Here is a 20587-nt window from a genome sequence, read left to right on the forward strand (position 1 = left end):
TTAAGGGCAATAGCTCAACTTTTCTTTCTACTCGCTCCTATTCAGTGCAGCGAAGAATCACTTATCACACTGTAATGAATACACTGTTGCTCTGGTGTAGGCGGATAACCTCTTGAACTAATTAAGTAAGAAAGTGTTGCTACGCCCAGCCACTTTCCTGGTGAATCCCAGCCAGGTGACGTGGTTGGGCATAGTATCACCGCAAATTCAGTATGCTATACAGAAAATAACTAAGCTGGCTTTATGTATCGGTATAGTTCTGATCAAAGGCGTTTATATATGTTTTCATGTATGTGCAAGTTGCATCCTGTGTACACGAATATCAATCATAAAAACAGAAAATCAGAAATGCTTCAATGAACCACACTGGTAGCAATTTTTCTCTTGGTTTTTTGATAAATTAGTAGCATATGTAGAGTCAAAATCACGCTAACTCTTTCGTCCCCTGAATTTGTAATTAAACTATTTGACGAAAAAGATGCAACATCATGCTCATAAGATTATAACAACTTATATAAGTTACAAGTACTCGACATAGCCACACAACTTAAAGTGCTACAGCTGCTCCTTGTACTTCTTCAATCCAGTCGTTCCATCTGAAACAATGGAGAATCATTAATTACGGCAATTCATACAAAAGATTTTCGAGTCATTTTCTTCAACCTCATGAAGACAATTCCGAGGTTTTTACTATTTCTGGAATGATGATATGGTGGTTATTTTCCGTAAAAATACCTTCCAAAGTCCATCATTGAGATAATGCATGTTGTCCACACCAATTCCTTTGTTGATAGCCCGTCTGCGCAGTAAGAAAATTAACATGATTTGAATAGGCGCAAACTATGAATTTGAGTCCTGTTACTGCTATTTGCATCTTTTATTTGTTGAAAAACTATTTACATCAAATATATATATATATATATATATATGTGTGTGTGTGCGCGCGCGCTTGTAGACAGAAATAATGCAACTTACATATCCTTCGCTGACATTTTTGTAAAGCCGATAGCAAGGGCATGTTGTTTTCCTTCCGCCATTATAGCCTGGGAGATTTTGGTTTTAGAATGTGACAAACGAAATACGGACAACGTGATAGATAATTATAGAAATAAGTAGCAACGATGATTACTAGAGAAGAACCGAAAACTGAAGAAATGAAAGAGCACCAACACATATATCCTTATAGATCCAGAACAGAACAAGAAAAAACTTGCATACCACTGGAGATTCTTCCAACACCTCATCATCCAAAGCACCTCCAGGAGACGTAAGACCGGGACACATTATGTTTGCACCAGCAAGGACATATTTAATAGCACCTCTGTCGACTTGTAATTTTTTCATTATATCCGGATCTGTAAAGCTTACAATGGTAAATGTCAAAGAAACAATAGAACAAAAAACACAAAACTTTCTGTTTGTAAAGTAACAGTAGGTCAGGTATTGTACATTGATGAAGAAGTCGGAGAGTGGGCATGTATGGGCCATCTCGAATATTGAAAAACAATGGAACATTGTTGACCACAACCAAATTCAGATGGTTTTGACTACAGAAAAAAGAAATATAAATTTGTCAGAGTTGTTTAAGAATCAACGGAAAAATGAATATAAACCGCAGATATAGCATCCCATACATGTAAAAATATACTTTCTATGTTCCTAATCAAGTAATGAACAAAAGAGACTACGAGTTGAAATACTGAGATTTCAAATCTATCCCAGTTTGGTATCTTTTTTACTTTTCTACATAAATATCCTACGAGGCTAATTGGACAGTAATGAAGGTGTAGATAAAAATGTAAGTAATGTCCCACCAAACAATGAAAAACAACATCAAAGCTTATCACTTTAAGAATCCCTCATTGAAGAGGTCAACAAAGATAGCAGCTATAGGACTAAAATAAGCATACTGCTTGACCTAATACCACGCCCAATAAAATCTATTACTAAGAAATAAGAACTCGGTTCATGAAGTGAGAAGTTCAAACCAGATATGCCAATAATTTCTTTAGTGGTTATCATAAATTCTCGGCATCCCCAAAAACTGTCGTTCTTATGACATCTAATACAGTTCAAAAGCTCTTGGCCGGAAGTTAATAGAAAAGGAATGCAATGCGATTAAGTTGTTTCTATTGACCGGTGCACGATTGACAAAGAATCCTTTGTCCTATGCACAGAAATGAGTTTCAAAATTGACGAAGTGATGGGTGTTCGTGCTAAATGCCTAAAATAAAAATATATAACTCTAAACTTCAAGACTGATATGCCATCTTGACTAAATCAAAGATCATAAATTATAGATTGAACATATCAAGTATTTGAAGGAAAAAGTGTGCATGTTGAATCACCATTTAGCAACAATTAAAGGTGATTTCTTCGGGAGCAAATCATCCATCACTGGTTCGAGTCCGGGGTACTACAAGAAAAGGGGAAATAGTATCAGAATTCACATGAAGTACAATTAGTGACAACGGTAGCTCAGTTGGGTGTAAGACATCAAAGCTATATATATTTTCTTGATAGCCATCTTATAACCATACCTCGTCCGTAATACTTTGCCGGATTTTACGTTGGACAGAGGCCTTGACTTGATTTTGGGCTGACACATCTTCGTATGTGAACCTGAAATAGATTTAAAAGTAAAAACAGAGAGGCTTTTTGAGACAATAAGCTGCAATATAAGTATATCTAAGGTTTCAAAATTTTGAAAGGTTGGGAGCTCACATTCGCATATTTTATCTCAATCTTATAAGAGAATCCGAGATGTGCAAAAGTTACATTAAAGGTACAATTATACTTCAAAAAGTACACAAATGGTACTGAAACAATTGATACTACGAGAGAAACTAATCCTCTTCGACAAAATAGAAAATACCACAAATGATCCGAAATATTCAACACCTTAACTTTGGTGTTATAATGAACGCAGAAACGATGACAGGCGAATTTATCATGGGTAAAGGCTGAAACAAATTAGTTTATCGCCACAGATATTTAACGGACCCAAAAAGATTCTTTTGATAACAAATTACATAGGCATATTTATGATTGTTCACCCACAATATATTTAGCATAAAAGGGTTGTCTAGGTATTGTTCGTTTGGTCCTACTTTCAAACAAACGACATAACCTATTAAAAATTTGAATTTTACAAGTAAATAGTTCTTTTGATTACATAATTTAATCAAAATTGATACACAGAAACAAAACTAGGGCTTCTACAATAAAGGATAAACCTTTTGTTATGCATTTGTAAACTAATATGAACTAGTCTATCCATTCCTTACATGCATTCCTACTAACTTAAAATTGGAAAAAAAAAATCCCACTTCTCCAAACAAACTCTTAGGTCAAAAGAAAGGCCTTTGCTTTTTTATTTGTAGTAAAGTTCCTGAATCCTGATAGATTATCTTTGTTGGTTGGATCACTGAACGGAAATCAAATCAAACTATAGTTTTCTAATTTATACAAAAGATGAGGTACTGAATCCTGGAAACCCAAACCAATTAGTGTAGTGAATCTATAGTAGATACATCTAATTCCTTCGATCTAGATAAGAGTGAATAGATTTACAATACATTGAGAAGAACAAATATAAACCCTAAAACTTAGAGAGAGATGAGAACTCACTTGCGGAACATATTTGCAGAGAGAGAGAGAAAGGTAACTGAAAGCCGTCACTGGTTTTCTTGTTCGGAGATTGGAATCAAAAAACAAGTGAATGGAACGAATAATTTCTGGAACTAAAGTTGCAAAATTAAAACACTTATTAACAACTCTAGTGAAAGCGCCCAAAATTTTCTTTCCGGGCCATCTCAGTGCCCTATACCCTTAGGAACCTTCTATAGGCGCCGCAAGTTTAAGTTATTAGCTCCCCCCACCAATTACCACTTTTACTTAAAAAAAAAAAAAAAGGAAAAGCCCCTAGATGGCACCCCCATTACTTTCTCTCTCTAAAATTTCTGTCATTAGCTCCCCCACCAAATACCACCTCAATGAGAAGATTTTAAAAATTTCATCATGTAGAATGTGTTATGAAATAGTAAAAAAAAAAAGAAAAAAAAATTATACCGAGTTCGGTCAGGTCAGTTTGAGCAGTTTCAAAATGTATCAACTAAAATCAAACTAAATAAATGAAGTTCTATATTTGTTGTTCTTAATTATATTTTCCTCAATCTATTTGGTTAGATAGTTTTTTGCTCGCCCCTACCAAAGAAATAAAAAACAAAAAGTATCAGATTTTGTAGAGTTTCTTTTGTTCTTGGCTGCTTGGCAAAGTGATTGAACCAAATCGAGTATGATGGGTGAGCAGGATAGAAATATTGGGTGCTTCTCTAACTTCCTTACATCTTAACATGGACCCTCAGTAAACAACGAGTTCTCAGATTTGACTGAACTAGCACGAAATTACAATTTGTACAAAAGTTACTTTAGATAATTTACAAAACACCATATTCCCTGGCGTTATTTTCATATTTATGGAATATGTTTCAAATCAACCTAACAACTCTTGGTTAGAGTGTGAAGAGGTTTAGTTTTCCACTTTAAAGGTCAAAGGTTAAAAAAACAAGTGACTACATCTCCGACCATCTTAGCCCATAAATTTCGTCGGCAAGTTAGTCCTTCTCCATCCTCTTCCAGTCTTCCTCTCCTTTTGTTCTCTCTCCTTCCCATCTCTTTCTTTCAGATGAATATTTGACAAAAAATTGTAAGGTGTCGTTTGGCAGCTAAAAGTATAAGTACTTTTGCTTGTAGTAGAAGTTCTTTTACTTCAAAAAAGTAAAAAATTATCACAAATATGTTTGGCAAAAATGTTATTTACAAGTAAAAAAGTCGAAAAGTTAGTTGGTTATGTAATTTTCTTTTTTATTTTATTTTTCTCAGAAAGATACTTGATTTCAATCAAATTTATTTATGACTTTCATGATTACCCTTTTGTAAGAATTGGTGGTGATATTGGTGGTGGTGGTGGTGGTGGTGGTGGTGATGGTGATGGTGATGGTGATGGTGGTGGTGATGGTGGAGCTTTTGAAGTATGGTGATGGAAGCGGTGGTGGTTGTGATGTGATTGAGGTGTGATGGTGGTGGTCGAGGTACGGTGGTAGGGATATGGTGGTGGAGCAGAAATGAACCAAGAAAAAAATTGGTAAAGCAAAGTTTGTGCATATGTTGAAGAAAAGTTACTTAACTTTAAAGTCAAAAGTTAAAAATATTAACTTTAAAAGAAAGTCAAATTTTAACTTAAGTGAAGTTAGATATTTTTACGTTACCAAACTAACTTTTTTACTTTTCTACTTAAATAAGCACAAAAAGTAACTTATTTTAGTATTGTCAAACGACACCTAAATTCCCCAAGGACCCGAGTAGCAAAAAGTATTTGGTAGGGTTTAAATGTAGATGATGTATTAATCGGACTCGAACTATCAGTTAATATGGGTCTTCGACTAGTCATCATTGAGAGTGATGTGTTAGCCTTGATTGAATGTATTTACCAAGAGGATAACCTGATTCCATTGAAATACCGACCATTCGTGCCAGACATACATCAATTTGAAGACATTATCGAGCCAGTTCACTTCCTTCATTGTTATCGACATTGTAATTATGTTGCTCATTAACTTGTTAATTTGGTTCTCTCTAGAAACATGTCCGGTTTATGGGACATGAATAACATTCCAAATTGTAGCCAACAACCCTTGGCTCAAGTGGTAAGAGGTAAGTCTTCCAACTTAGAGGTCAAGGGCTCGAGGCACACGCTTACCAATTCAAAAAAAAAAAACATTCCAAATTGTATTAAGTATTATATATTGGTGATGATTTAAATTAATATGAAAGAAAGTTACTCTTTCAAAAAGAAAGAAAAAAGTAGATAATTCCTATATAAACCTCACATTACCTAAAAGTCCCTAATGTCTGTTAACCCCAGCATCCATGATAAACGGATGGACGTACAGACGTGAATAAAGATTCTGATGAGGGTAAGTTTCTAAATTGGAACAGATTCACTCTTGATTCCACTGGTCCCACCAGCTAATCACCTCCAGTCTCTCTTATTAACTTACACGTGGAAGATAAGTGTCGAAATAACATTATATACGTTTTTTTTCTATTTTGTGCGGTGGACAGGTGCCCCTGAACAGAACCGCTTTATTTAAGAATCTTTGTACGGCTTCTTTATAAAAAAGCGATACAGCTGGTTTCCGTACGGTACCGGTGAGATGTCGTATCAGTTGTTATTTACCGAAACGTTTTTATCAGGAAAATAAACTCTCTCTACATCATCCACGGTTAATAATGATTCAAGAAATCGCTTTTTACGTATCTCTAGGGAAGCCAGTTTTACCATTCTATCAATAGAGTTGATTAGTCAATTTCTTCCAACATCGTATACCTCAACAACTGTTTTTCCTTTTCGGAAATTAACTTCAATTAAAAAGTTGAAAGCCAGCTATGATGAACATAATATGAAGTTAACAAAGACCGAAAACTATATTGTTCCGAAAGACAGATAATGTAAAAGTCGTCAAAGATCTATAAATCGTTGGGTCGTCGCTGTTTCGTTGGCCTTTCTATTACAATGGACAAAATAGTTTTCGGGTTGTGCCTGTAGGAGTTCTCTAACTTCGAGCACGTGTTTTCTTATCCTCCACAGGGGGTCATCTTTACCGTCAGTGGCGAGGCCAGAGATTTATCCCAATGGGGGCACCTTTTAGTCATAATTCTTCAAAAAAATCAAATATACTTATTCAAAAATATACATCTAGTGGTTCATTCAAAATCCAATACATATTTATAATCGTACAAGACGAATATACATCATTATAATAGTTCTCAAATCATTGCATCATTCTCATCGTAAGCGCAAGTTGTCATTTATCTATACATTTATCATTCAATATCGTAGTTAGTTTTAACAATGCTCGTACCTGAAAATAATGGTGGATCTATGATTTATAAATATGAAATACCTAGAGCAATATAAACACTTTAATTCATACCATATCAACGTAGTTGAAGCGCAAATTAAATTTAAAAGAAGAGCGACTGCCACATAGATATTTATACAAAAGAGTTAGTACAGTATAAAATTTAAAATATATATTAGCATAAAATATTTATGTTTTACGCCTTATTAGAATTAAGCAATATAATTATTTATAAACAGAAAATGTTATCGACTTCTTTTTTATATCCACATTAATTTAAAATACAAAAAGGAAGAGGAAAGAAACAAAGGAAAATAGTTGAATTACAAAGGAAAAGCAAAAGAAAATTGGAGCCGGAGTTAAATTAAAAGAAAAAAGTTGAGGCCTGTTGGTTTCAAACCCATGACCTAGGAACTATATAAAATGGGTTCTCAAGTTTTACCAACTAAGCTGCAGCGAAGAATTGATATATAGGGTGCGTTAATCGATATATATTTCACTTGGAGTGTATCTGTGTAAGCAAATAATAAAAGCAACATGGGCTGTGGGGGCGCGTGCCCCCCACATGCCCCTATGTGGCATCGCCCCTGTTTACCGTCCATCAAGGAGTGGATCAACACTTGGTTGTCTCCCTCATATATAACTCGATGTTGCCCTAACAATTGCCCTATCTCCAACGCCAACAGACTTGCCTTAACCTCACTTTCCATAACCGAATGAGCAGAGACGCTCCTGCCTTCTCTTTTTATAATATCGTGTTGGTGGTTCCTTACCACTACTTCAATGGTCGCCCTTCCGTCTTTAAAGCTCCATCATAGTTGATTTTAATAACATTTTTCGGCGGAGGGATCCGATCAGTGATAGTCATTTCTAGATCAGGAAGTATGGTTGATAGATTTGTGAGGTTTTTCGCTTTCATCTTTGCTTGATGGAGGATCTGGTTAAGATCTAACCTTAAATCTCGAAAGACCTTGTTGTTCTTGCCTTTTCAAAACCCCCAAAGCAGGTATATGTAGATCACCTTTCATTTTTTGTATTTGATACCAGATGCTTGATCATTTGTATTTCATTTGTGTGAGGGGTGGTTCGAAGTCTGCTGCTAGCTGAATAATTTCGTTGAGCTTTGGACACGAATGGAAGAAATGACTGGAGGTCTCATCTTCGTTGTTTCACAAAATACATCGAGGATCTATCTGTATGTTGCCTTTCCTGATGTTAGTCTTGAGAGGTAAACCATTACTTACTAATCTCTATAGAAATACCAGTACTTTAAGTTCAATTCTTTTTAAGGAAATTGGGCCGGAGGCCCAATTTCTTGTATTTTTTTGTTAAAAAGACAACCCATCTTTTTAACTAGCTAGGCCCCAAGTAAGTTATAAAAATAGGCTTGAAGGACGTTTTTAAAGGCACCAACTTTTTAAGAGTCAAAATTACCCTTCATTCAATTAGAAATACCTAGTAATAATCTAACTAATAAATCAGGAACATGAGTTTTTCTCATGAACGAACCAAGTTGGATTGTCGACGCCGATTAAAATTTCTGGGGTTTGAATCGATTTTGGCTATAAGATAGGTTGATGCTTTTAGGTTTTGGTGATTTAATCTATTTGCTTGTTGTTTGAAGAGACTTTTAAGGGGTTTGATTTAGTTTTTGGTTCTAAATTCTAGAGAGAGAAAGTTTTATATACTTTCAATGGAAGGAGAATTTGATAGTGTTTCAAGGTATAATACAACTTCTTCATTGCTTTATTTTCATTGAGTTATGAATGATGGATGACAATTTGTTAGTTTTGATGTTTATGTTCAAACTTATTTGTTAGATTTATATGGAAGTTGTGAAAGTATAGTTGATGCAAGCAATGTGTTCGATAAAATGCTTGAAAGAGATGTTGTTGCTTGGAATGCAACGTTAGTTGGTTATACAAGACGTAGGTTGGTTGAAATAGCTATAAAGTTGTTAGATGAAATGCATGTGAGAAATATTTTTTTTCTTGGACAATCATGGTTGGTATTTATGTTCAAATTGAGAATTTCATGAAAGCTTTGGAAGTTTTTCGAAGAAAAGTAAAATGATGGTGCTAGAGCTTATAAAATGACTATTATGAATTTGTATGAGTTTTAGCTAGTTTTTCGATACAAAATTCTACTAGACAAAATATAATAATTTGTAACAAATTTCATGTTAAATCAATTCAAAAACTAATTTGCATGGCATTGCAAGGTGTTTGCAAGGCTCTGCAAAGTGTTTGCAAGGCTTTGCAAGGTATTTGCAAAGCTTTGCAAGGTGTTCGCAAGGTTGTGCAAGGTATTTGCAAAAGTCATGCAAGGTGTTCGCAAGGCTCTGCAAAGTTTTTGCAAGGCTCTGCAAGGTGTTCGCAAGGCTCTGCAATTTGTTTGCAAGGCTATCCAAGGTGTTTGCAAAAACCATGCAAGGTGTTTGCAATTTGCAAGGTATTTTCTTAGACTAGGGTTAAGTTGGTCTTTTTACTGAAATTGAAAATTACATAATTGCCATCAGGGAGGTGAAGCCTAAAAAACTTTGATGAATCTTTTTTAACCAAAATCATAATTTCTTAGGGAGTTTTGGCCAAATTCCCCTTCTTTTTGTTCCAAAGTCTCTGCCATGAAAATTCTGATGGAGTTCGTTGATGTTGTTGATCTGATATTAATCCTTTGTAATACGACTTTCATGAGAACTGACCTTTGATCTAGGGCGTCCAAATTAGTTTGTCTTCTGTGGGTATTTTGTGGATTTTATCTGCCGATTCCTTTTCAATATAATTTTTATGAGATTTTCATTCCATGCATTGTTGATCATTAGTTCTGAAACGCAATATATCTGGTAATGTCTTTGATGATTGACTTGTGGAATGGATCCTTGTATTGTAGGCACCCAGGGATCTATCTCAATTCGTATGGATTCCCCATTACCTACCTCCCAACAACAGTTCTTCCTGATGGTGTCTCTGACTTGAAGCATTAAAAGCCAAATAGCCGATGAGTTTTGTTTTCTGTTTGTAGTCCAGTAATCAGGAAATGGACTACGTTTCAGTTTGAAGGTTAATTCTATTTTGGCCCCTTAAAGATGATCAACTCACCAAAATAGCCCCCCAAAGATGACCAGCTTCTAAAATAACCCTCTAAATCATTTTTCCGTCCATTTAGCTGTCAAATATTAACATCTCCTTTTTCGTTACTAATTCTACCCTTCTGACATTACTTGTCCAATATTTATTGCCCCAGAAACATCTATTATAAATTTTATCAATTTATTACTAATTTTACTGTTTCTCTCAATTTAATTTTCTTCTCCAAATCTTCAATTATCAAGTCTTTTATTTCTTGTTTCTCCAAATCTTCAATATCAAGTCTTCAACATCTCTTACTACATCTTCAATACTTACCTCATCTTCATCATCACTATCTTCAACATTTCTTTTAGATTTTTTTTCTCTAAATCATTTTTTGTAAATTTATTTTATTTCTCATAAATCACCACTACTTGAAGATGGATTAGATTTGGGTGAAGAAAAGGTAAAGATTTGTTGCTTCAAAATCCAAACCTATAGAGAAAAAGTACAGAGAAGCAAAATTAATCTAGAGAGAGTATAGAGAAGCAAATGGGTTCATCTCTAGAGCTGATGTTGATGAAGATAACGATAACGATAAATGTTGAAAATAAAGATGATGATGGTGATGAAGTTAGAGAGAGAAATTACAAAGAAGAAAAAAACAACTAATCTAGAGAGAGTATAGAGATGATGACGATGAAGATAAAAATACATGTTGAAGATGAAGAAGATGGTGATTAAGCCTGTCAATGGATATCTGAATATTTGACATCCGATCCGCATCCGATCCGAATTTTTAAGAAATATTCGAAATTTCGGATACCGAATACGGATTCAGATATCTGCTTATCGGGTACGAATACCCTAATATTCGGTTAAATATCCGTATTCGATAAGTAGTATAAAATAATAATAAAAATTTAAATTTATTCATAATAATATATAAAATGTATGGTCAAAATTTATTATTTAGATCTAATGGTTAAAAATTTAAAGTTTTGTTAAAGTTTCGGATATCGGGTTCGGATATTGATTTATAATATCCGTCGGATAATTATCGGATATCGGATAGCTTATCGAATTCGGATACGGATATGCCTATATCCGATCCGACAAGCTACTGTTTACAGGCATGATAGTGATGGTGATTATGGTGATGAAGGTAGAGAGATAGATTACAAAGAAGCAAAAAGAAATAATCTAGAGAGAAAGTACAAAGAAACAAATGGGTTCATCTTTAGAGATGATCATGATGATGATGATGGTGAAGGTAGAGAGAGAAAGTACAGAGAAGCAAAAAAAAACCCAACTAGTTTAGAGAAAGTATAGAGAAGCAAATGGATTCATTTCCAGAGATAATGATGATGAAGACAAAAAAATGTTCAAGATGATGATGGTAATGAAGGTGATGAGAAGCTATTGAAGGGGACGAGAAGATGTTGAAGATGATGGAGGAGATGAAAAAAAATTAATTAGGAAGAGAAAAAAAATTAATTATTAAGAAAAACAGGAATTTAATAATGAATGACATGATTAATGATCTTGAAACCATAAATATTGGAAGTATGTCAGAAGGGTAAAATTGGTAATGAAAAAGAAAAAAAATTAATTTCTAACGGTAAACAGACGGAAAATGAATTAGGGGGCTATTTTAGAAGTTGATCATCTTTAAGGGGACATTTTGGTGAGTTGGTCATCTTTAGGGGGTCAAATTAGAATTAACCCTTACTTTTAGGTTATTAATTACATAACATACATACATATATGTGATAAGCATGATAACGGGCGAAATGAGATTACCAATGAAAGGGTCCTAAAATCCAACAACATAATAAATAACTCTTTTTTTTTTGTTAAATTCGTAATAAAGAACTTAAAACCCAACAAATTTATTATTTATTACCTATGACAACCTAAATCAATACCATTAATACCTTATATTTACTTTCTCATCTCTGTGCACATCTCAAATTTGGAACTTCTATTACGTTAGTCATTTCATTTTTAAATTGATATGTAATAGTAAAGTTTTTTATTGATACACAAGGAAATGTATCATTTTTAAGTGGCTACAGACAATTTTTTTTTATCGCCAACAATTCTTGGTTAGAGTGGTAAGAGTTATAGTCTTTCTCTAAATTTTAAGTTTCGATTACGCCATTACGGTACATGAATACTCTCACACTCCAAACTCACTATTTTAACTATGGGTTGGTAGAACTCTTTTACATTCCTCTCATGTCCAAAATCATTATTTCAACTATGGGTTGGTAACTCTTTTACATTCCAGTGCCTTGAGTTCATTAATTCCAATTTAGAGGTCGGAATCGGTCCAGACGGATAGTGTAGGGACAATACTCATCCGGTGTAGGCAGAACAAATGCAATTCAGACTTGCCCAATGCAATTCAGACTTACCCATTCGGACAACCAGACTGTCTTGTTGTGTTTTGTTTTTCTGTGAAAGTGTCCACCCGTATTTGGTTTTTTAGTTAGACATTCCGGTCACTGGTCAGTCAGACACTAGTTACACATTGTAATTTGACAAAAGAATGAAAGAGAGAATCAACATACTAATAACACCAAAATAAAAGAATGATTACAAAATCACCAATTCTATTAACTTAGTGGACAGAATCAACATACTAATAACACCAAAATAAAAGATAATCAGTTACAAATTCCGTTGACAATGTACATGATGTCGATTTTAGAGTTAGGACATGGGGTTTCTCAAATTAGAAAGTCAAAGAAGCAAAGGTTAGGGTCTCGTCGTCGAGGATCGGAAGAGACAAGAGTGAAAGAGAGTCGAAGAGAAGGTGGAAGAAAGGGTTGGATATCTCATGATTTTGAGGGTTATATATCATAGCATCTAATCTAACTGTACCATCTTGACCGAAACATGTACCATCTTGACGGAAACATATAAAGGTTCATATTGATTCGAAAGGATAATCAGACATTACAAACAAATAAATTAATAGACTGGAATTGTGCACGGTTAGGCCTTTTTGCCTGTGTATATCTGCTAAAAATCTATTGGGCGGGTGGATTTTGACCGATTAAGTCATCAGAGTCCATGGTCCGTTCGGACGCGGGCAAACGTGGACGAATTCTGGACCGCGGGCCAAAACCTACCCCTATTCCGATCTTTGTGCCCATAGTCCTTTGTTTAGATTTTCTAGTGTAATTTATAGTATATGAATATGTAAAGTACATGAAGTTTTTTTTTATGGTTTTTAGGTTTGTTAGCATGACATATCCAGTGTTCTTTCCCCTACACTTTAGGATAAGAAAATTCTAAGTGACCCCATAATTATGGCAGGGAAGTAATCCCAATGAAGACATGGTTGTGTAGGGTTGGGAAAAGAGTAGTGCCAAATTATTAGTGGACTCATGCCCGAACAAGATTTTTGAACCACATATGGCATTGCTGTAGTAACAGGGTGTCCTCTAAAATATAGTATAGTAGTTTTTGTGAGATAGAGTTTAGCATTCAAGACCCTTTGAATATAGATTGATTGGTTTTCTAATTCTAAAATTAAGTTATTTGTAGCCATAATTCCAAATGGAAAAACAAAATAATTGATAGACACATGCTATTATCGTCATCGAAATTGAAGCACATATGGCACCGAAATTGAACCACATATGGCATCGAAATTGATAGACACATGCTATTATCGTCATCGAAATTAAGTTATTTAAATTGTCCGCTAATTAAATTGAAGCTATCTGAACACACTCTTTCGTCATCAACATGCTATTATCGTCCTCGAATCGACCGTAAACTATGAATAGAAAATGGCATTATTAGAATCAAACCTCAACCACTCCACTAACCAACTATCTATAAGATATTTCACCTCACATCCTTGAGATCAATTTGTCACACAAAATCCATGTTTATATCATATGTTTCTTCATATAACCAACCTCAAATTCCAATTCGTCTTTTCATATTCAGCTACTCGTGGAAACATCTTTCAACAAAAAAATACTCGTGGAAACATGTGTTCTACATTGAGGGACATGTTTTTGTCGATTGATATAATCACAATGACATAACACTATTCACTCGTTTAGTTGTGCATCTACAATGATATTTTTTTAATACCTTGAATATAGTATCAACTATGATGTTTGGTCAAAAAATACAGCCTGCGTAATGCAAAAGATTGTAGTCAACCTACAATTTCAACGCATGTTACAAAGCGAAGTTGTTTGGCTTGGGCCGACTATTCTCGGTCGTTAAACATAGTGTCAAATTAGTTATTCAAAGAGAAATGTTATTTGATTCGAAAATGAGGGCTGACCACAACCAGGAAGTTGATGCATGCGACTCCCATTGATCGAAACATTTTCCTCTCTACATGCCCGAACTAATGGGAGCCAACTACAAAAGTACAAATGCTTTCTCCATTGTCGGGGCAAACACCATTTTTGATTTTCTAACTACACATCAATTCTTGTACTAGTATATTTGTTACAATTCCTTTCAAACACCAGGCACAATGCAAGGAGCAGTAGGATTATTAACCCAAATCAAGGTCTAGGTCTTGAACTATCAGACTATATGATAGAGGGGTAGGGTTAAAACCCGACCTGGGGTCAGAGTCAAGGATTAATGACATGGATACGTGGCTGTAAAATAGCACAAGAGTTAGATTATTCCACCACGATATTCGTCCTTGCTGCTGATTAGCCCAATCTACTACTCCTATACGGGTTCGGATCCTAACCTAAACCTATACACTACTACCCAATAACCCATCTCTTCTTCTCCCTCATTTCATCATTTCTTTGTGTTTAAAGCCACCAAAAACCACCACCCCAAAATCACAGAGAGACAAAGAGTTGTTCTAGAGAGAGAGAGAGAGAGAGAGAGAGATGGTGGGGTTGAGTGTTATCCTTGAACCTCATCATCAAAAGGTAAATACTAGTAACAAAAATTTCCCACAAGTTATTAACAAAACAAAAAAGATCATCAAACCCTCCTCTGTTTCTTCTTTTTCTTCTTCTTCTTCTTCTTCTTCTTCTTCTTCTTCACATTCATCACCATCAACTCAACAAATCACAACAATCAACTTTCTTGAAGCTTGTTCTCTCTGCAATCATAGACTCTTGCCTGGAAGAGACATCTATATGTACAAGTGAGTACCACTCTCTCTCTAAGTTCTATTTTCGAACTTCCATTTCCATCCTTTTTCTCTGGGTTTCATCTTAAACCTTTACTTTTACAGGTTTTAGCTTAAACCCAGATCTTCATTTTCCTAACTACCCATTAAAAATCAAATCGTGGGTTTTCTGTTTGAGTTCCAACTTCAATCATCTACTAACAAAACTTTGATTTTGTTTATTTGAAAAAAAAAACCAGAGGAGATAAAGCATTTTGTAGTGAAGAATGCAGATGGAAGCAGATGGTAATGGATGATGAAGATGAAGAAAGTTACAGAAACAGAGAGAACTATTCATCATCTTCTTCATCACCATCATCATCATCCAATCGTCAAAGCAAGTCCAGGAACAGTAATCGAACAGGTGGAGGGCATGGATTTGTGTAATGAATTTAGTAGAGATGAGAGAGAAAGTATTTGAAATTCCGGTTGTACCCTTTTTGTCTTTAGCTTCTAAAATGTAGGGTATTTTGGTAATTGAAGGCTTATAGTCTACTTAATTTCTTAATTACTTTGTTAATGATTATTAATGGTGAGATATTATGAAGTGAGGGGAAAAAAGTGAGAACTATGGTCACAAAATTGCTATCATACAACTAAAAAAATGTTATTTATTCAAATGAATTAGACGTAGTCAACAACAATTTGGTGTTAGACTAAAAATAAATTTGTTACAAAATCATATATCATACTAGTAACTAATCTTTGGCTCGAAAAAAATAAATACTAAACGGCAGAAGTCTCAAACATGATAGCCCAAAGCCTAGACATCCAACAAAAGATACATGTTTAGCTCAAAGGAGACGTGCGAAAATAGTCTTTTAAATCATCACTCAAATTCTAAAAGATTATTTTCACCCAAGCGATTGAAAATCGAATCAATGTGTGTTGCTGTTACACCCTAATTTGATTTTAAATTGTAATCAAGTTTTTTTTTTTTTATGTTATTTACATCAAATAATGAAAAGAATTTAGGGACTGTTGTGGAAAGTGGAAACATTTTCTAAATGCATAAATGGAATTATGATTCGAATTCAGTGAACAGTTCAAATATTGGAGTATGTCTTTACATACCAGAAATGTGCCCTACTGGCCCCTACAAGCTTGAAACAAAACAACACAAACAAACACTGTTCACAACCCAACAAAATGGTCATCGTACCACTTAGCATTCTCCAGTTTTTGGAAGAGTGAAAGATGGGATAGGTGAAAGTGATTGGCTCATAGGAGTAATATACTCCCTAACACTTATGTTTAGAAAAGAAACATCTAATTTTTTTCTTCTATAAAGTCCGATTTGAGGTTTTAATTAAGTTAGGGTAAATTTCAGAATATGAATTTTTGTGGATTTGTGATGTCTGACTCACCTAAATGCCGAGCAACTATTTATTGTGAGTCGGACAAATCAAATTCAGACAATAAAAATAAAAAACTTAAGATCTGATTCTGGACAATTCATACATCGACCCAGAATCTAAGGCTATTTATTCATGTAGGCCTCCGGATTAAGCACAAATAATGAGGGTCCATGTGTAATCCAGGTGCCTACAACATTTTCGTAGAGGTCTTTTAGGGTTCATTAATGTAATAGGTACATGTAATAATGGATGTAGTTTCTCACATGTTTTAATTCTGAAAACTGAACAGGTGAACCCTACAATTTCTTTTAACAGATACACCTAACCGGTACTTGGATTTAGACCTAGCTGGGGGAAAGAATTGATGGAAGGGCAAGAAAAAGGTGAGTTCAAGCATTATATCAACAAGATCTTTAAGATGTCTATTAAATGGATTATGACCTAACAAGCTCATCTTCAACTCTATTTAGCTATGAAGATCCAAGGCCTACCCATTAAGAGCTTCACTTTTGTACTCACGCCCGACAAATACAGAGTTTTGTTATTGGCAAATGCTACAAAAATTACCCAAATAAAGCCACGACTCTAAGCTCGAGCTTGCACCTAGCCCAAAAGTGATATTGGGACTATAACCATGCCTGTTCACAATCTGTTATTATATATGCTAGGTGGATATGAAGTTGAGGTTCACATTAGTAACTTAAAGAAGAAACAAATTTAAGCCAAGAATATACAAATTAAGCTAAGAGTACTTACTACATGTTTCACAAGCTAGGTTTTCAATCCATACATACAGACAATCTTAAAGCATTATAACATAAAACTCACCATCATAATCGTCGTTGTTGCAATGAAAATCAACCAGACTTGAATAACAAGATTGCTTTCTGATCCAAATAGAAGTAAATAAACTGATTTGTCTCGTGAGTAACATAAGACCCTGAAAACAAAAGCAAAAGATAAGGTGATAAGCCAATGTATAACACGAACACCTTCAATCTGCAAAAGTTGTTATGTGCAAAGGGCATCACATTGAATGAAGATGATTCATCTTTCTTGCTTTGGTAGAAATAAAAAGTGAAGATTTGAAGACTTAGTATCTGTAATCTGCCAATCTACCAGAATACCTTGGAGATTGGTTCCGGGGTAGCAAAGAAAAAAAAATAGAGTTGTGACTTCATTGATGAACGCAAATACCATATAGTATGGTATCCTGACCAACATATTCACGGGGCCTGTCACTAGCACACGCTAACTCGTGGCGCAGCATGTGAAAGAGTAAAGAAAATACTTTATCAGGTGGACGCCGTTACATGTGGCTAGGACCTAGGGTTTGTCGAAGGTTATAATACCATAAAATGTAAATTTAGGAAAACAATGATTAGAAATGAAAAAGATGACATATTTTCTAACATATACAAAAGTAACTCAAGAGAATGGAGAAATAGAGAATTGTCTACGGAACTAGCTAGTCCAAGCAATATATTATATAGTTTAAGTCAACCACAACCTCTAGAAACCAACCATATGAAATAAAACCCATTTGAAATTGAAGCTTAAGCTGGTGCTTTGTATCTAATCACTGGATTAGTGGAATAGTAGTACATTTCCAATCACTTTAATTTTGGGCTATCTTCTTCAACTTCCTTGCCAGTCTAACGTTTTTTGTTACAACAATTCGCGAAGAACGAATCATTAAATCAGCCATAAACTAAGGATATATATATATACATATCCATTATGATGTCATTAGTTAATAATCAATGAGTATTATGTGAACTAAATAATTAGCATAATTTGAGCACTACAAATTGAAATGATCCATAACAAAAAAAAAAAAAGTAATTACTCAGAGAGAGAGAGAGAGAGAGTACCGAAATTGCGACCGACGATACAATGCCAAGTAGGTCCGTGCTTCTTATCAAATTCTTTCTTGATATGCTCGGCGATTTCTTTCTCCACATTCAGCTTCTCAAAAGCCTGATTTCAGCAAATCCAATTAATCGTTCAATCAGAACAATCTCGAAATCAGACCTACTAAAAAAAACTACTAATAAGAAAATCATAACCTAGTTTAAGATAGAGATATTAGAGAAACAGAGAGAGAGAGAAAATGATTAACAGAGATAGCGCAATCTATTGCTTCTTTTTGCAGATCCTCCTTCATATCAGCACTCTTGATGATCGCTTTCTTCTTGACTGCTTCTGCTACTACTTCAGGAGATCTTTTCTCATCGGAGAATTGCTTGGAGATTGCATCAGCCCCGTCTCCGCCTCTCTTCTTCTCCTCCGACATCTTTTCTCTCTCTATCAGTCCCTTGTGAGGAGTGCGTACTGTCGTATTGTTTCTCAACAGAGAAAGTAACTAATATCAATTTCAAGATCTCCATTCCTTGAGATTCACGCTATATATCTTGATGGATTCAGAGGGTGGTGAATAGACTTTCTCTTCTTTGATTGGTAAGCGCTTGGGCTTGGGCTCCCACCACTAACGCGCGAAACTTGGCACCACTAATTCTATTGACATACCGTCACTATAACATCCAAGTTACGGAAACTCTCTAATTCTTATTTTTTATATAGGCACCGGTGCACCACTGGTTTTACGAACCCCACCCTCCTACTAGAACATGTAAAAGTGATCAACTAAGTTAATGGCCAAACTTAACACAAATAATAATGGTGCCAGTAAAAAATTTCTCTCCACCCGCAGACACTCCCACCACTTTCATGAGTATTGCCATCATCGCGGTCACCACCACCAAAGCCAGTGGAACCACCATCACGGCATCACCATCTTTTCTCTCTCACTTCACCACCACCACCTACCTTCACCACTTCTCTACAATCAATTAATTATCGAGGATTCGATCGTAACCCTTTTCTCATGGTCAGTTCATAAAAGTGGAAGGAGGGGTTGTTACAAGAACTTTATAAATAAAAAATGGGTAAATGGTCTGTTCAAATATGTTAAGTTCTTTCCTTAGTTTCTCCACTGTAGGAGGCCAGAAATGATCCATATAAATCGTGTTTAAGACAGTAAGGTCATATTTAACCGTGGACAAAATGAAATATTTAAATGTACTGGAAATATAATCTAAGCAGAATTTTGGAACTCCTCCAAGGCCACTTCAAATATTTGGGAGACTCCAAGTAGAATTAATCTTTTTTTCTTTTTCTTTTTAAGAGTTGGAATACGATCTACGTTAGTCGTTACAATACATTTATACATCATGAAGATGTAATAAACACGATAACAACCTAATGTAAATTAAGAATGAATGAGGCCTAAAGCCCACCAACAAAGAGGCCCGAAACCGGACAAATTATTACATAATTTATGGCCTAAATTACATAAGATAAATCTTGAAGGCAAACTGTTTCCACCGAGACTCGATCCCACGACCTCATGGACTTAAGAGGAGTGTCCAACCACTTCACCAAAAGTTGGTGAATTAAAAATTAGAGTCCTACATAACTCGTGTTAAAAAAAAATTCTAATACTATTTCTGGGGGATTTAAACACTTGCACATAACTAAACATTTTACTGCTAAGCTACGATTTAAATCACATTATAAATTTGTTTAGAATATAATTGTTATTTCGAAATTGACATATAAAATTCAAATCACGAAGCTCTTCACAAGATGGACGGTGGTCATAATTCTTAAATATCCAATCGTTCATGAAAACAATCATTCAGAGTCTTCTAACGAGTTTAGACTCCCCCCATCGCAAAGTAGAACTCAATCACGTCGTAGATACATCTACAAAATGACAAAACATCTTTTGGGTCAGTGAGATACAAACAATGACCAATGATGTACAAGTATCATTCATATAGGACCCAAATATATTATGATGCCAAAGCAGTTGTGCCTGATTTTCCCTGGAGAGATGGTCCACTACTCCACCACCATTCTTCAACCCAAGTTTTATGAAATGACTTCTCATAAAAAAAAAAGAAGTTTTATGAGATGACAATTTTCCACATGAACGTTTAAGGCCAATCATTCTCTTGCCTATAATATTGGCACCCGAAGGCCCAGTACCAA

The 20587-nt window shown here is 34.9% G+C and overlaps 2 protein-coding genes across 2 annotated transcripts; both read right to left on the reverse strand.

Moving 5' to 3' along the window:
- Positions 1–367: 367 nt before the first annotated feature.
- On the reverse strand, positions 368–3861 carry LOC147569166 (pseudouridine synthase and archaeosine transglycosylase (PUA) domain-containing protein). The gene is made up of 8 exons (XM_086655603.1): positions 3631–3861; positions 2541–2622; positions 2349–2416; positions 1450–1547; positions 1219–1355; positions 976–1043; positions 736–799; positions 368–596 (listed from the first exon to the last, which is right to left on the reverse strand). Exons 1-8 carry the CDS (start codon positions 3639–3641, stop codon positions 579–581), a joined length of 546 nt encoding a protein of 181 aa, XP_086511729.1. The 5' UTR covers positions 3642–3861; the 3' UTR covers positions 368–578.
- Positions 3862–17247: 13386 nt separating this feature from the next.
- On the reverse strand, positions 17248–18920 carry LOC147569167 (uncharacterized). The gene is made up of 3 exons (XM_086655606.1): positions 18654–18920; positions 18406–18511; positions 17248–17471 (listed from the first exon to the last, which is right to left on the reverse strand). The coding sequence occupies exons 1-3, from the start codon at positions 18825–18827 to the stop codon at positions 17389–17391; spliced, it is 363 nt and encodes a 120-aa protein (XP_086511732.1). The 5' UTR covers positions 18828–18920; the 3' UTR covers positions 17248–17388.
- Positions 18921–20587: the final 1667 nt, after the last annotated feature.

Source organism: Eschscholzia californica, unplaced genomic scaffold (assembly GCF_041429995.1).
Source record: "Eschscholzia californica isolate CP2 unplaced genomic scaffold, dmEscCali1.0.p SCAF_1, whole genome shotgun sequence".
NCBI classification, from domain to species: Eukaryota; Viridiplantae; Streptophyta; class Magnoliopsida; order Ranunculales; family Papaveraceae; genus Eschscholzia; species Eschscholzia californica.